The sequence below is a fragment of the Wasmannia auropunctata genome, unplaced genomic scaffold, assembly GCF_000956235.1.
Source record: "Wasmannia auropunctata unplaced genomic scaffold, wasmannia.A_1.0 LD335828.1, whole genome shotgun sequence".
Classification (NCBI taxonomy): Eukaryota; Metazoa; Arthropoda; class Insecta; order Hymenoptera; family Formicidae; genus Wasmannia; species Wasmannia auropunctata.
In genome coordinates, this window is record NW_012027062.1 from 1,587,259 (window position 1) to 1,604,737 (window position 17,479).

At 39.2% G+C, this 17,479-nt stretch overlaps 2 protein-coding genes across 2 annotated transcripts in view; one reads left to right on the plus strand and one right to left on the minus strand.

Annotated features, from left to right (window-relative positions):
* Positions 1 to 17,479, plus strand: part of LOC105455922 (Krueppel-like factor 6) — a 329,696-nt gene that overhangs the window by 198,612 nt on the left and 113,605 nt on the right. The gene's annotated exons all lie outside the window — the stretch shown is intronic.
* LOC105455923 lies at positions 9,177 to 15,225 on the minus strand. The gene is made up of 2 exons (XM_011699633.1): positions 14,999 to 15,225; positions 9,177 to 9,602 (listed from the first exon to the last, which is right to left on the minus strand). Exons 1-2 carry the CDS (start codon positions 15,174 to 15,176, stop codon positions 9,463 to 9,465), a joined length of 318 nt encoding a protein of 105 aa, XP_011697935.1. The 5' UTR covers positions 15,177 to 15,225; the 3' UTR covers positions 9,177 to 9,462.

Below are 17,479 nucleotides of genomic sequence, written 5' to 3' on the forward strand. Positions count from 1 at the left end.
CGCAAATCGCAGAATAATGGAAAATCTTTCTCATCGTAACGCCATCCATTGATCCGAGTGGATCGCTCGGAAACGTGACGTTTTTAATGAATAGCGAAGCGCATTTTCATATTCAAGAATTTTATTGGAAATTGAAAAAGAACGTAGTTATTATACGAATTTATATTTTTTGTTGTGGACGCGGACATCGTGCAGTACTTTGAATCTTTTATTTAAAATGGAATTATTCAAAATATCTAATTATAGAATTTTAAAAATAGAATATAAAATATATGAAGAAATTATGATTCTCGATTAATATTACTCACAAATAGAGATGCAATTTTATATATTATTATATTTTATGTATTAATTTCTTTTTTTTTAAATATGCGATTAAACTATTTTGCATGAAAAAATTGCTGTAATGCTGAGTGAGAGATTCATTCATGTGAATAGCTGGAGAGCGATTTAATGAATGTATAAATGTGAAACACAACGAATACATCTCGCTTATCAGGGATGCTTTAAAAGCGCCGGAAAATGGAGGAACTTAAAAATGCATTTGGCGGAAATTCATTACAATCGGTTACATCGCGATGAAAAGTCCCGTTAAACAGACTGAATTAGAGGGGACGTGGGAGAAAGAATGGCGAGAGGATAGATAGCGGGGACAAGAACGTGCAGGGAAGCGAGGAGGAAAAGTCCGTAATTACGGCTGGCAATTATTTTCTCTGGACCGAGCAGAGAAGCTAGGGGCCGGGGTCAGAGGAAAAGGCGAGAACGAAATCGTAGTTACTAGAAGTTAATTAAACGCGGACGGCGATTACGTGATCCGTGGAATATGGCGCGACAATTTCACCGAGTTTCCGCTATCGAAACCTTTTCCAATCTCCTTCCGATTCGCTTTATATGTGTCTTCCGCTGTCTCTTGAAGAATGCATTCCTAAAACATGTTGACTTAATATCAAATTAGTTAAATCAAGTCAAAAAATTTATAGGAACTAATCAATATAATTAATCAAAGTAAATTTGGTGAGAATTGTCGACAGAATTAGCAATTTAAGAATGTGTCTGGATTTTTAATAATATTTCTCGCATAATTACATGATTATACATATGTTTGCAAGAGATAAAACTTACCTTAGATAATTATATTGTTACTTTATTTATATCATTTTATTGCTTTTCAAAAATAATTATCATGATGACGTTATTGAAGACAGTAAAGAAATGATTTGCATATACATATAATAAAAGCGATAAAGTTGTGTAAAATATATATAATATGTACATATACATCTTTAAATAGTTTCTTCTTTATTAACACTTTGTTGGCATGCTTGGTATATATTTTCGGAAATCATGCCGTATGCCCTATGTGTTCCAATCCTGCATACATACCATACATTTCACTAATAGCTTTTAACTTTGAAAATTTAAGCTTACGAGATAAATTAAGGAACAGTATGGATAAGGAATTTCAAAGCAAACAAAAAGTAACCTACTAGTAATTAAATGATTTCTTGGCCATATATTCTTGGTAATATAAGTTTCGTAATTTAAAGACATGAAATTCTTTTTTCCCTTTTTATTTACCCTTTTATTGTTTACTTCATATTTATCATTTGAACCTTCTTTTCGTCTTTTTGCGAATTCGCATACGATTAAAGTTCAAGTGATACGTCGTCGCCGCGATCCCGCGGCTTGGTGTCGTCGTCGTCACCGTCGTGATATCGGATGTGGTTACGAGCCGACAATAAGTTCTCGTCAGATGCAGCGGTTCAACTTTCGCGAGAGACGCGGGCGACCTAAAGTTCGCGTCGGAAGTTTTGGCGTCGCGACTCGCAAGCACAAGGACGCGCGGCGCGGCGCGCGGCGTGTCGCTCGTGTTGAACTTTGTAGAACGTAGCTACATTTAATTGCTGACGCTGTCGCCACGGGATTCCGAGCGTGGTTTCTTCGATATTGAGTATCGCGGCGGCGAAAATATCGCGAAGCTTTAAGAATAATCTTTGTGCAGTCGGGACACTGGTCAGTAATTTCTTTACTGTAAACCAGTGAAGTATTAAACTACAATTCACTACGTTGTTTGATTTTATTATAATCTAACTATTACAATCATTACGATTACTGAATTAGAATAAATAATCTAATTTTTTTTACTATTTGGATCTTTTTCGTGATTTTCTAATTGTAATCAGTGTGCTTATATCAAGTTTTGTAAAATTAATCGTACGATAGTTTTCTTTTTGTAAATTCCTCTATATGAAAGACGTAATTTTAGGATAGTTATTATTGTTGCTTGAAACTAGATTTCTTCAACATGATAAAAAAGAAGTTTGTATTGGTCACGCGTAATAATGGCACATTGATTCGAAATAGAAAATATTGCAGATAGAAATGGTGTCGGAGTAAAACTGCCGTTTCGATTGATCCGTGTAAAATGATATTTCATCTCTGACCTCTGCACTTTTCGAAATAGCCTTTACATATTTCGAATCAGGTCGAGATCAATAGATATATATATTTTTTTAATTTTGATGATACGTTTCATGTTCTATACGTCGTTACGATTACAATTTCAATAATACTTTTTATTCGTAGCCTCGCTTTTAGTATTTTTTCATCGATGGCAAACGCAATCGCGGACGGATCAGAAATTTGATCGCGCGGGAGAGAACACATCGTTCTTCGCGAGAGGGAACATACCGGCGTGCAGAACGATATATTTAAGGAAATACGTACGTGGGCGTCTCGCCGTCGTCTCTCAGAAATATCTCGTTTCAATATTCCACGACATGCCGCATATCGCGCCCTTTTTCCCGAAAATGCATTCTCAGCGAGGGTAGACAGCTGCGTGGGGTGGCAATCTCGGGCGGCGCGAGAGAGCCCCGGAGGTTTACGACGCAGACTGTTTCTCTGAGAGACCAATTCGCGAATTCGACCAACGTCGACGATAAGCGGCGACGAGGCGAGCGAAGGGAAGCGTCGAAGATTCGGTCGGATGAATCGAGGGCGCAAGAGTCCCGGGCGCTTTGAAAGAGAGGGGTTGCTTTGAGAGGGTTGCGAGTTCCACAAGGCGAGGCAGCAGGGACAGCGTCCTTATACTTCAAATTAAAGGGAAATTCGAAATACCGACCACTTGCTCAAAGCGACGTGCTTTCCATCACCTCCTTTCCTCGCGCCTTCGCTCCGTCTTCGTCCTTAATCGAGTTCTGCGCTCTTCGTCCGCGGTTGTTTCCTTCGCTCTTTCATCTCTTTCGCGATCTCTTTCTCTCGAGAGACACTGCCTCTTCTCTCCTCTTCTAAAGGTATTTAAACTTTTCAAATTGAAATTGTTTTCGATATCCAGGTGAGTGCTCTTAAAAGAAAGGAGCGGAGTCAACGCACGCGTACCATCCGCCCATCTGTGAAAATTTTATGCAACTTTGAGATCTCAGAGCGAGCTCAACCGCTCGATTTTAACTCTTTTTTCGTCAACAGTTTTTAACACTCGACTTAATATTACTGCACGTGATACACCGCGATGCATTGCGGCTTTTTGTGCACTGCTCTCTGTGCCATGTTCAACCCTTTCTTATAGTTTTAGTTATTTTCCTTCTTGTACTGGAATTTCAAACTTCTCTTTTGTTCGCAACAAGCAAGCAACTAGCAACTCTATCAAACACTTAAAACAAAATGACTAACTACATAAGAATTCTGAATTAATATTAATACAATTACAGTATTAATAATATTATTAATATATTAATTAGCATTACTAAAAATATACAAATATCTTATTACTAATTAAATTCTGTTATTAATTATAACTCAATTTTATTCGATAATTTTATTTTTTATACTTTTATTTATATCTATTTAAACTGATATGATTTCAAAATATTATTTTTTATTAATTAACTAATTAGATGGAACAGGTAAAATTATTAATATAAAATATCATTTTTTATATATTCTTTTATAATTTATATGTACAAAGTAAAATTATTAATTTGTAATTGCTGAAGCTTATATTATTGGTTCGTGCTTGAACACTTTTATTAGCACAGCTGCATTTTAAATTTTGACTTTTCGCTTTTTAGCAATTTATTGATAGAGCTTTTAACGAGAAATTATGTTTCAAATCACGAGAAGTCATGTTTCAATCATATCCAAAATATCGTAAAATTAACTTTTGCGAAACATAGTATCGTCCCTCGATGCATACCCTTCCATTACTAGGCAACTCGTAACAAGTTCAATGTCCGAGTGTGACATTTTGCAAAGCGTTTCCATTTAACTCGAGTTCACGCTTGATTTTTTAATGTGCCACTCATCCCCAACAAAAATAAACACTTAACCCGTACGAGCAGTCGAAACTTTCTCGCGGGGCTCTCTCTGCAAGGCTACGCAACATAACGCAATTTAACGCAATACAACGTAATGCAACTCAACGCAACATATAAACGGATGTAACGACGTTTTCTTCCGAGCTATTTAACGATGACGCGATTCCCCAGTTGACACTTTAAAACATCCATGTTTCAAATTCCCATGAAAGTATATGTTTCATCTTCGAAACATCACCGCAGGCGTAAAAGTGATGACGACGGGAAATCGCGTTTCTTTCGTTACCGCGCGTCCTGCCTCGTTCTCCTCCTCCCTTCTCGCTTTCTCGGCTTGCACAGGTGCATGTCCTCGCAATGACGCTCGCGCGCGCGCGCGAAGGTGTTTTTATCGGCCATTGTTCGGCCCGTTTTCCAATTGCACGTGCGCGAGCACGTCAGCCGTACGGCGTCATTGTGCCCGATGTAGGTTGCCAGAGCGTGGTGGACCTACTCTTCTTTACACCGGCAAACAGAGAACGCATAACAAAGTAACGTAAAACAATGTCACGCGCGTTCTCCGTTTCCCCTCTCTTTATCCTCCCTGTAGCCTATTCCGCGATATTTCCCGTTTTCCCTCTCGTTTCGCCGCCGGAGCTCGGGTAAAAGCGGCACGTGGCAATAATATCGCCACGAAGCCCTAACACTCACCGGCTGCCTCTTTCTCGTAACGACGTACCCGTACCGCGCGCCGGTTCCTATTCACGTTGAAACTACTGGAATTTTTCGAGCGTGCGAATCTCAAGATAAATGGGAAGCATTTATGAATTTCCGTAAAACCGTATATGGCGGATAAATAGTATCTGTGCTGTTTCGATCAATAAAACTTTTTCTTCTGTTATTGAGCGGTGCACGTCAAAATACGTTGCATTTATATATATAATTTATTTAATAAAATAGCTGATATATTTTACGCTGACAAATAGTCGTTTACAGAATATTAGATAGCTTAAATTATTTGACAGATATAGTTTTTTTTTTCTAACTACAAGTGTCTTCTCACGCATAATTTTTAGATATAATATTAATTAAAATATAATAGATACACACAATATAAATAGTAGATGCAGTCATACAGTATTAATTAACTGACAACATCATGTTGCATCGCAACTTTATTCAGTTCATTTCGTGCTTGTTTTCTGTTGCGTACCTCGCGTTTCTGTTTATCTCTCAGCGAAATTCAACAGATACAGAGGAGGGACATGTTTTACATCAAAAGTCGAAAGCAGTCTAGCCTGTTTTCGTCATTCCTCGTTTCTTCGTCGCGCCGTATAAATAACTAATTCCGGATCTCGGCATATCGAGAAAACTTTGATCAGCTCCCGGTTGCGCGCGTCGTGCGCGCGACGCCCCGACGCGTTGCTTGAATGCAAACGCGCCGCTCCAATCGTACGAGGCATGCATACTTCATTACCCGTCCCTTCTAAGTTCTGCTTCTCTCTCGAACAAAGTACAAAACTGTCTGAATCAAACCCCGGTATTTCAATCCGTTCTTTCTTTCATCAATGCTACCGCAACGTTTATTCGTTGACGAGTCCTTTGTGCCATCGTATAACGATGAATACATGAATCTACATTTAATCATAATGTTAAGGTATTATTTTCGGAAAACGAACATTATTCTCCGTAAAACGCGCAAATGCAGAAATTAGTCACAAAATAATATAGGTAGCGTATCTGTGTCGATTCTATTTATTGTCTTAATAATAATTTAATGTCGCTGAATATTTTCGGAAAGTTATACCAAAGTTATGCTCAAATCCTTCATTTTTTATTAATTTCACTTGACGTTTTTTCAAAATATCGCACTGCGGTGTGACGTGACACGTATTAAAAATTTAAAGTAGAACCAAGTATGTATTACGATCACGGACGACGGAGGTGTAATTTAAATGTGAGTTTAAATTTTCAGAAACGTAAGTAGTATCCGGACCTCCGTTTGCTGTCCGTTCCCGTTTATGGCATGCGTTTATATGAGTGTCGGTGTGCAGGTTCTGGTGCGCTCAAGAAGTTACTTAACTCATGATACGCGACGTTTGGGGGACTTCCTTAATTTCCGGGAATACGGGCTCTTCCGGCTGACGTTCTACTCGACAGCAGACAAGCCCTCATTAAGATTTTAGGAGGCGGCGTGCGTTCTCGTTCGGATAAATGCCCGTGGGTAGTTCGCAGACGGAAGACGAAGTCCAATCTTTTAAATTGTAGGACAGTTTATCATGCAACGATATCACTACTGCGATTTAATAATGCATTATCTTTCTGAATTACTTACTTTCCATTAAAGGATCTATTTTTCCTACGCACACACGCAATATTTGCTATTTTCTCTAAATTATATTAATGCAATTTTTGTTATGTAACTTAGAAGTTACGCGCGAAATAAAATTAGAAGAATATTTTTAATAATAATTTTAGTTCGAATTTAATCGGGAATCTAATAAATTTGAATTATCTGAAAAAGGATTAATCCAGGTATAACGAGAGTATATATAAAGCTTTTTTACTTTTTAAAATAGACACGTATTCAATCTTCTTTGCATTATATATTTGCATTTATTATTACTTCTCCATTTTGTCGTTTCTTTAAAAAGTGAAGTCGAAGTTACGTCCATGATCTAAAATTCGCTTTAAAAGAGAGTTTGTCTTCTTTACGGTCCTTCACAAGTTTTGTTTATCTTTAAAATTCTCTTGTTCTTCTTATCCGTTTGTTTCATTCGCGTGAATACATTCGTTAAAATGGTTCTATATAATAGCTTTATTTCAAAAAGATAAAAATGTATTAATATTATCCCTTTTCACATCCAGTTGCTTCGACAGCATTCCAGAAAGATTTCTTTCTACTTCGTAAAAGAATCATACTCAAATGTCGACGTTGGGTCGCACGTCTTTATGAACGGCCAGCGATTTTTGTTGCGCTATATTTGTCAATTCCCGAGAAAAGATCGATTCGTGAAAGGGGAAAAAAAGAAAAAGATACAATATCGAGATGGTCCTGCGGCTTGGAAAAACCGTGGCCTACGAAACACGACGCCAGGGTAATTTGAGAGCCGTGAGAGAGGGTTGTCAGGCCGCAGGCTATAAGACGAGGGTGCAGAGATGCAAGGCTGGTTGTGGCGACGAGTCCGGGGGTGGAATTTCGTACGGGCTAGGCTGGCTCGCCGCTCGGGTTTCTAAGTTTATTAAGTCCGACCACGACTCTTGCCTTATCTGGCAACTCAGAGACTCGACCGCTATCCGCTGTACCCTCTCCCGTCCCATCTCTCTTTTCCACCGTATACTTCTTTCGCCCTGCAAACCTGCACCGCCCGTAAATTCATATCTCGAATAATTTTCACCCGGCACGGGCCTGAGCGACTTGGCTAACTGCCAGAGTACCTCGTAAGCTCTCTCGCTCTTCTATCGTCCATCCCTCTCTCGGGCAACCCTCCAGCTCTTTTGGTCCCGCGTTTCTGATTCTTTCTCGCCTGCTTTGGTCTCTTATTCCTTGCACTAGAGCGAAGTGCCCTTATTCTTCTTCTCGCCCCCTTTACTGATTTTATCAGGATATCGCCTTGCTCGTTTCCCGTGCGTCCCCGCCGTCCCGGTATTTCATCTGCAGACGGCACTGGGACACCGGCGAGGAATCGCCGATGAAGGCACCGTTATCCACGAAACTCTGTGATCTATGCTCATCGCTGAACGCATTACTTTCCCAACAAAAAGGTAGTTACAAAAACCGTTTCGTGAAATGCCTTGCATTGATTCTTATCTAATTTAACAGAACTAGTGGGAATAAATGGCTTGTATTAAACTTTTCAATCTTAATTATACGATTTAGGAAAATTCTTTCTTTTATTTTTGATATTAATCAAATGTAATTTGATTTGACATCAAATGTAAATGTTTTAATTTTTTTTAATGTTTAATAATAGAAAACTTTAAGAAAGATATTAAAATGTAATTGTAGATTTTTAAATATTGGTTATATAAAGCTTGCATTAAAATATATAGTTATGTGATTTATAAGTATTCTTATAACTACTACATTATAGATACTTTTGTTATGTAACTATAATTGCTATTATTTTCAAAGAAAGCCGTTCTCTTAAAACTTTACTAATATGGTATTAAGTAATGTCAATTCGCTTTCGTGGTTAAAATAGCATATGGATTAAAGACGTATAAACATTTTAGAACGCACGTTTTGCTTTGTATCGCCTCCACGAGGTGTGCAAAGCCGCCGCTGTTTACGACGTGCAACTTAAGACACGTTTTGTGATCGCATTTACAACTTCCGTGTTCTTGAAGGCGCCATCATAGAGCTATATTGAACATGTGCGTAGCATACGTTCAATGCACACTTGCGACGTAACTGTGCTGTAGAATTTAGCAATGCAAATGCATTCTCAAGATCTTTTACAGTCGAACTCCCTAACGTAGATTTATCCAGCTTTCTTGTTAAAATATCTTTTTGCTCTTATTTTGTACCCTAATAACATTCATTATTTATGCACGGAAAGAACGATTTTGTTGAAAGATCTAAAAATTTTGCTGAAAACAGATCTGAAAATAATTTTTTGTTGAATCATCGAAATAATTTGTTAGAATGTTAAAACTGATAAGTATTGCTATAAAATGTTTTGCTTTTACACAAAATTATTTTGATTATTGAACAAAAATTATTTTCAGATCTGGATTCAGCAAAATTGTTCTTTCCGTGTGGCATAAAATTTTTATGTTTACCGTCAATAAATACATTATTTCATTTTATTAAAAACAAATTATAATTAATCCGCAAGAAATTAATTAAACGAAATTAAGATAAAAGTTCTGAAGCTTACAATTAGTTAATAATTTTTTTCTCTTATTTAGAAAGATCACATAAGAAATAATTCTAATCCATGATTATTTTCTTTATTTTTTGTTTGCATTATGTATAAATTTAATCGAGAATTTACAATTAAATTTGTAATTAATTTTTCTTCTTGTTATGTAGAAATTACAATACAAATATTGTTATACGTAAATACGTAATTAACAATGTTCCAACATTAAGGAGGCATAGTAGCGGTAAATTAAGCCAGATTCTCGACTCCACATCACCGTAAGCGAGTATTAGCGAATGAACATGTTAAGTCACCGTATAGGGTAATTCCAACAACGAGGCGATAACTGCGGTTTTAGCGATAATTAAAACCATATTGCCAACTAAGCCCCTCATCAGCTGTACTTTCATGTCCGAATATACTTCAGGATAATCTCTTAATGAGCCTGGAACGGGAACACGAATTAGATACGCGATACAACGGAGGGAACGAAGGGGAAATTCCTTGTGCTGCGTCGTGAGATCGCAGATCGTGAATGCAATTATTGCATCACGACCGAGCGCATCTATCCAAAATGATATACATTGCGGCCTTATTAACGGCAGAAGTCGCTTGTTACGCTCGAATACGAATTATTAAATAAATAAAATTGTATACATATTTTACGCATCATACCTTTATATACATTCGCTTGAAAGGAAGCTTTCAACTTACTCTGAAGAGATTATACATTACATATCTTCGAATACTAATTTTTTTTAATATTTTTATAAAGCAAGCATGCAGATCGCAAAATTGGAAACTTTTTTTATAGTTTATTTTCGCAGAAACCTACGTGCATTGAAGTAACAGACTATTGCTTTGTGATTGCGAAAATCAAGTTTATTTGAGAGAAATCAGGAAGCTTATGGTTCATTGGGAATGCATAGAATGATTTGTACGGCTTACGAGAATTATTTGCATATGGAATATATGCATTCTATCCATTTTACATGAATTTTACGTAGTCGTATAGAGATAAATGTGTTACCGATGCATTTGCGATTCCGGTGAGACGCAAGTAATTTACACAAGCGACCTTTGTCAACATAGCCTAAGTGGTGCTGAAACCACCAGGCGAACCAGTAGTATTAACTTACACTGTCGTGTAATGCATGCCTTGCGAGATTAAGCCATTTAAATGTGCACGTGTATAATTATTCGGAGCCGTACGTAATTGATACGACATTCGTTATGCAAATTTGCATTTTGTATAAGCCGCAAGAATTAAATGCGTAGCATCGATATCGTGTCATCGTGATTACGTGTTGCAACGCATGTTTATCATAAGACCATGTAGAACACGAGTGATTAATTAACAACGCGTGATCACCTCAGAAATAAATAGTGGGCAATAATTATAATTGATAATTTTTCTAGATGCGGTGAGTTATAGTCGAATTTCTCTGAAAACCGCAATGCATAATTAATTGCGCAACAAATTATTAAGTGATGCCTTTCTCGTCCACGGACAGTGTTCAATATTCTTGTGTTCGTCGCAGGCACATTCCCTCTTCCCTGCACCCTCCTCAATTTGCCGCAAACAATTAGTTCGACTAGATCGATAAACTCGTCGCGAACCGCGTTTATTCCCCGTCGTAATGAATTCCGACTTTAGTTTGCCGATATTAGGCGCTGCCTTTACGGCGTCTTTGGGGTCTTCAGGCGCCCGCGTGATTTTTTCGTGGCCCGTTTCGCATACCAAACCTCCTCCGGCGATGGCGCGCGAAGGAACGTAATATCTTCCTCGCGAACACGTCTACGTTATGTGAATTGTAATGCCGGGCTCGTTATCATTCGCGAATCCAGAATGACGGTGTGTAGAGCCTCCCCCTCCCCCTTTCCTTCTCTCTCGACGGGAAGAGGGGTTACACACTTCGTAGATTCCTCACGATCGGCAATATGCCACGGGAACAGCACCCACGGGATCGGCGCGGGCATTAGTATTCCGAGAACACCGTGGTCGGCCGTACCTCCTGGTGTTTTCTGTGCCTGCTAGTCTCCACCTAACCGTTCTCTCTCTATCCCTTTGTCTCTCGCTCTCTCCGTCGCATGTGGGTGCATCTACGTGGTGCGATTGCGCAGCCCTGGCAGCCCTAGCCTCTAGGGCGCCGACTAAATATAAAACATTTTACCTCTGGCTCTCGCGGTCTGACGTGGTCTCCCGACGGTAAACACAAGCACAAAGATAAGTTGTATGACTGTCTTTCAAAAGGAGACAAATCGAAAAATATTTATTTCTCGGGCAGAGTGCAAGAAAAGGCAACCGGGTTTTATTTTAGAACTTTATGTGCAATTTTTAATGAATTATTTTATAAATTTAGATAAAATTTTCGTATTTGAATAATGAAATTTGATATTATTATTATTATGTATACATATTATGCATACATATTATGTATATATATTTGTATATTATGTATATATATTATTATTATTATGTATATACGCAATTAAAATAAATGAATACGTAATTATTGTTCATTTGCATTATGAAGTGAGAGTACTCTTATTTTAGAGTAGCAGAATAACTAATTGCAATTAAAAGTGTGTGGTTACGATAAATATGAAATTTTCATGATGAGTATATAAGTTAAATCACACGTTTCTTTTCTTTTAAGCAATGATTTTCTAAGTTGCTAAAACAATGAACAATTTTTTTGCAAATGTTCATTATGACGATGGTACTTTAATCAGTAGGACTTAATTTTTACTTTGAAGAGTAAAGTTACATATCTAGAGCTTTTATGTATGTGTGCAAAATAATAATTTAAACATTTTGATGAGGAAGAAGGCCTTCCTTCCTGTGGATTATATCTAATCGTCTGAGATGCTTCGCGCGCATTTCGCAATCTGGAGCGGGAACTATATCGGGACCGTATATACGTCCCCCAATTCTATTCTGCATATTAAGCGATCCTCGCTGCCACCCCGTGGACCCGATATATCGAGTATGCCGTCCCGGATCGACAGCGCTGGCACGTCACTTATGAACTCCATGCCGTGGCATATGCCGATGATTGGCCGCCGACTCATCCCTCGCATTTCGATCCCCGTGCGTATCTGCACCCTTCCGTATTCTCCCGCGTGCGATCGTGTAGATCTATCACGTAAAGGCACACGCACGTGAGCGCGCGTGTATGCGTACGCGTGATTCGTTGATAGGAACGGCGGTCGTCAAACATTTTGATTTCGTGCGGTTCGTTGCGACAGTTTGACGTCTCATCTGTGCTCGCAGATTTTCACGAATATGATCCTTATGTGGACTGTACCGAGGGAAAGGTGAGCACATTTACACATTTGAAACTTTCAATATTGTGGCATGGAAGGGAAAATGACACGAGGAATGTAATAAGAAACGTTATTATAATATCAATTTAAAAAAGAATATGATAAAAGTCTACATATATAAATTTACAGTACGTCTTTACACATCACATCTTGTAATATTAACAGCTGAAAGATCGAAAAATGGAACTCGTAACATTTCATAACATTGCGATGATGTCATGTTGCTGGCTTTATTATATATTTCACTTCGACTGAATCAAATCGAGCGAATTTTGGATTCAGGAATTGTTGATATTCAGTAATCCAATTCATATTATTAATCAAATCGGAGAGACATATATCTTGCCAGTCTGCAATTCCGCAGTTACATTTATGAAATCAATTATCTGATACTTTGGACGACAATGTATCGTCCGGCGCTCCGATGTCGTATCGCTTTATTTATTTATCCTATACCCCTCAACCATCGATGTCCCGCTGGCTCTCTATTTTCTACTCTCTTGCATTCTTCCTCTTTCTTCTGTCGTCCGTTTTTCGAGATTCTCCCCTCCCTTGGAATATACTTTGCGCAGCACGTAGTACGCGGACCGTGTTCACAATTTGATGGCACATGGTCACCCACGCGGTCGTGACACGTCCAACCTAATGAACCTCGCATGATAGAGTGCGACCATGGGCCAGCTAGCTAACCAAGCCGGCTAAAAAGGAAAGGAAAAAAAAGCACATACGCGAGAGGAGAAAGTTGGTGGAGGAATCAAGCAAGCAGAAACAGGGGAAAGAGAGGTAAAAGAGATGTACGATAGGGAAAATAGATAAAGAGCGGAGGAGAGAGAAACGTACGAGAGGGAAAAATGAAAGGCCGTCGATGGTGATTAATTGCGCCATGTCTCGTGACGTAACGAGCAATTAATTATTATCGGATAATCAAATCAGCTGTTCCACTAGCCCTCTTTTCTCTTCGACTCTCTCGCGCGAACTGATAGCTGCGATTTTTAATTAGTCGCGTGCCCCGACATCGAATTCGTTTGTTTTCGTTATGTGACGTATGCGGTGTTTTACTCGCGGTCGCGAGCACGCGTGTCTTCTCTCATATCGCATCAGACGATAAAAGCACTCGGCTGTGATTTGTGGGAATCGTATACGCGTGAAGTGTATAAAAGTACAGACAAGCGTATATATAAGCGTGGGTGTTCAGCACTCGCGCGAAACTTTTCCTCTTCTTTTGTCGCTTATCGCTCATCTCGATTCCATATTCCCGCTGCATTTCCCTCCTCTCCGGTCCCTTTTCGTCCGCCCCGGCACCATGGAGTATAAACGAACCTTATCAGAAGCAATCATAAATATTATGCAAACGAATGATCGAACGAAACGCCATCGGCTGACAACCTTCCTCGTCTTCATCCTAATCGAATCCAATATCGCATGCAGGATGTTATAAAGATACGACGAATAGATGAAACGTAGTAGTAGAGGCAACGTTTCGTTGAGTATTATTATCGTAAATATATATATATATATATATATATATATATATATGTGTGTGTATGTGTGTGTGGGAAAGACTTTTTTTTAAAGAAGCAAATTTTATTTTGTCGTTATTGTAAAAGATAACATAGTTTAAGCATACTCAGAATGTAGCATTAATTAAACATGTATATTTTATTTATATAATCCTATATATTTATATAATATATGTACCGAGATAATACAATATTTATATCGAAAATTACGACATAACAGAAATTAAGCGAATTCTATTTTAGTTTTCATAATACGAAGAGATTGATGGCTGGCTTTTCTGGATTATTTTAAGAAATGAGAAGTAAAATGAGAATAAACCTCATATAGCCACTTTCGCGACAGAAAAGTTTAATAACAATTTCAGACAATCTTTTTCCTCCATTACGGAATTTCCGATTGAGTTCTCGAGCAAATCGTTTTCCAACTTTCGCACTTTGTTACGTCTGTGATCGAGTCTCAAGATTATATTCCGTCTGTTGATTTATCTACTTTCGCGCTCGGGAAAAATACGAGTGCGTCACCTAGGGACACTATACTTTTGCACCACCGCGCGGAGCAATCTCCAAGATTCTTCGTAACGATAACGTTACCGTTCTCGCCTTCGTGGACTTAGTCAGCTGGCACGCACACGCACGCCCTTTTTTTTTCCTTTCCACGTTTCTGCACGACGCGTGTCCCCGAGGATGGATACGCAACACGCGAGCATGCAAACGAACGTTGTGACTCACCGAGTCCGCCGAATCATTAGGGCGTACAGAACAAAGAGGAGAAAAATTACGAAAGAAAGAGAGATGGAGAAAGAGAGAAAGAAAAGAGTTACTATATACTCGATACAAATTATCTATTAAAATTAATGTCGTCGGGTGTTGAAAGATATGCAGGCGCAGAAAAATCCGGCTAACCTTCCGGAATAAGAAATAAATTTATTTGCGCGCGGTATATCGTTCCAGTGCGCGAAAATAAACGCGATGGGGTACTATCGAAATTTACCTTCCAATTTCAGACGGATTTTCGTGCCGCACGAATACCTCGCAATCCTGGCACTAAGTATAATTGCTCTGGTATGCCGTGAGTGCTCATTAAAGTCGTTGGCTTTCCCCTGTAGCACGTATATGTCAACCGTGCGAACTATCTGACGAGATTCGCGAATTAATTCTCGGGTTAGCATCGACAAACGTAAGCTCGCCGGTATTTCTACGTGAGAACGCTGTAAGGTACAATTGTTGCTTAATGCTGAAATAACCGATACCTAATAATACATAACGAACATGGACAATTTGTACACTGCGACGATTTCGATTATCTGCAGTAGGTATAGTTACAGTTTATAACCGTAGGAACATCGTTTTCGCTGCCTCATCGTTTCCATGGAAATATTGTCGGAAAGTACAATAAGCAAGGCAGGCTGCAGGCGTGTGATAATTTGCACTAACAATTGACTACATTAAAGCTCGTGAAATAGTATGAATATATCGCTTTTGATTATCATTTTCTTTTATTTAAGTTTGAAAGTTCTAAAAAAGCAGGTTGCAGCTATTATATTACATTTTCCCATTGCGAAGACCGATTAAAACAGACAGAAATTCGTTTAACATCTGACGGCTTAACCAGCTCGCAGCGACGTAAATCCGGAACAATTCTTTCTCGGCTAAATACAACGGTGTGCTTTACCATACTTTTTAATTCCCACGTCAATTCTCCCTCTCTCCCCCTTCCTCCCTCCTTCTCTCTTTCTCTTTCTCTCTCGCCGTAGTTATCCTTTCTTTCCTCACTGTCGATTATTCGAGCGAATAACGCGAATAACTTGCTCATCCATGACACGGCCACGTTTCAGCGATTGAGGGAAAAGAGCGTGACGCGAAATATGAAAGGCAGAAAGAAATGAAGAGAGAAAGAGAAAGAGAGAGAGAGAGAGAAAGGGACATGTGTGTTGATCAAAGCAAGACACGCAAAACGACCGAGAATATACGTACACACAGCCTTTCGTATGCGTGCGCGCGTGCGAACTACCGGCGTTTCTCGGTCCCGTTCGTGGCAAATCCAATTATTCGAAACGAGACCGCAAGCTTTCACAGTCTCGTTCAAACCCATCTATTTATACTGCGCGGCCGGGCGCAGGCGAGAACGGGAGAATGAAAAGAGACAGCGAATGAAAGGGGTTGGTGGCTGAAGGGGGTGACGAGAGTTGAGGTAGGTCCGCGCGGGGGGTGTGCAGGAGGTTGTGCTTTCTCTCTTTTCCCTTTTCTAAGCGTGGCGAAATACGCGCCGGAAACAGTACTCGTTGACCACCATCCGTTCTCTCTTTCTCTCGTTCGAATTTTCACCAATCTCTCCCTCTCCTCTCCTCTCTCTCTCTTCCCCCCTCTCTGGTTGCATTTCTCTCGGCATGCCTAAACGCCGCAACCGCATTCGCACATATACGTGCGCGTTGATACGATTGTTGCGACCGGGGACGCAGGGTGGATGCAACGGCGACGATGTTAACGTCGACGACGGCACGTCCCGACGTTTAGCGACATGATGGTGATGCTGGTTGCGGATAGCGGGGGAGGTGGTTGAACGACTACAGCGAGGGAGCGAATGCACACTTAAAGTGTAATCGCGGCTGCAGGCGGACTGCAGGCGGCCGACCGACCGACCGACCGACCGGCCGGCCGGCCGGCGGATCGGTTAGTAAGCCGACGACGGCCTCAATAGCTCGCTTCCGTGCTGGTCAACCGGCGTTATTGCCTGCCTAATGGCAGGTACGTACGGCGAAGAACGGCCGCAACTGATATCGCCTCTAAATTGGACGGGTTAGCGAGTCAGCCGTGAACACAACTGCCACGAAAATTATCTTTCTGCTTCAGACTGCTTCATGATCATCTCCAATTAATTGCTTAATGTATTGAAACATGTCTGTATAATTTGTATCATTTATTAAAAGTATCAATCGTATTTTTTTCGAACTGATGTTGAAATATATTTCTGTGATATTTTGCGATTAATTTCGCTTACGTTAAAGTTATTAATATAATAATGCTAATAACTCTTATTTATAGGAAACATATATATATATATATATATATATATATATATATATATATTGCACAATTTTTTAAACTATTTTTAGTAAATATTAAACGAATCCGAAAGTATTTAATATGGACCAAAATTACATTAGCAAGAATATAATCCCGTTTACCTAAATTAAAACGTAAAATTTTAATTTCGTTAACTCTTCTTTTTTCTCTGTTAAATGCTTGATATTGCACAGAAAAAAATAGGAAAAAATTTCAATGCTACTAAAACACAGATGTAGTCGGATTTCAATGCTACTGAGACATATGTATGTCTATCAGTGTGAAACAAAAAAGCAGAGTACGATTAAAACAAAACCAGATAAAACGGCGTAGCGAGAATCGAGACCGAGAAGAAAGTATACACGCAATATACAAATATTACACGCTTTTCTCTCGCAATTCTCTGAGC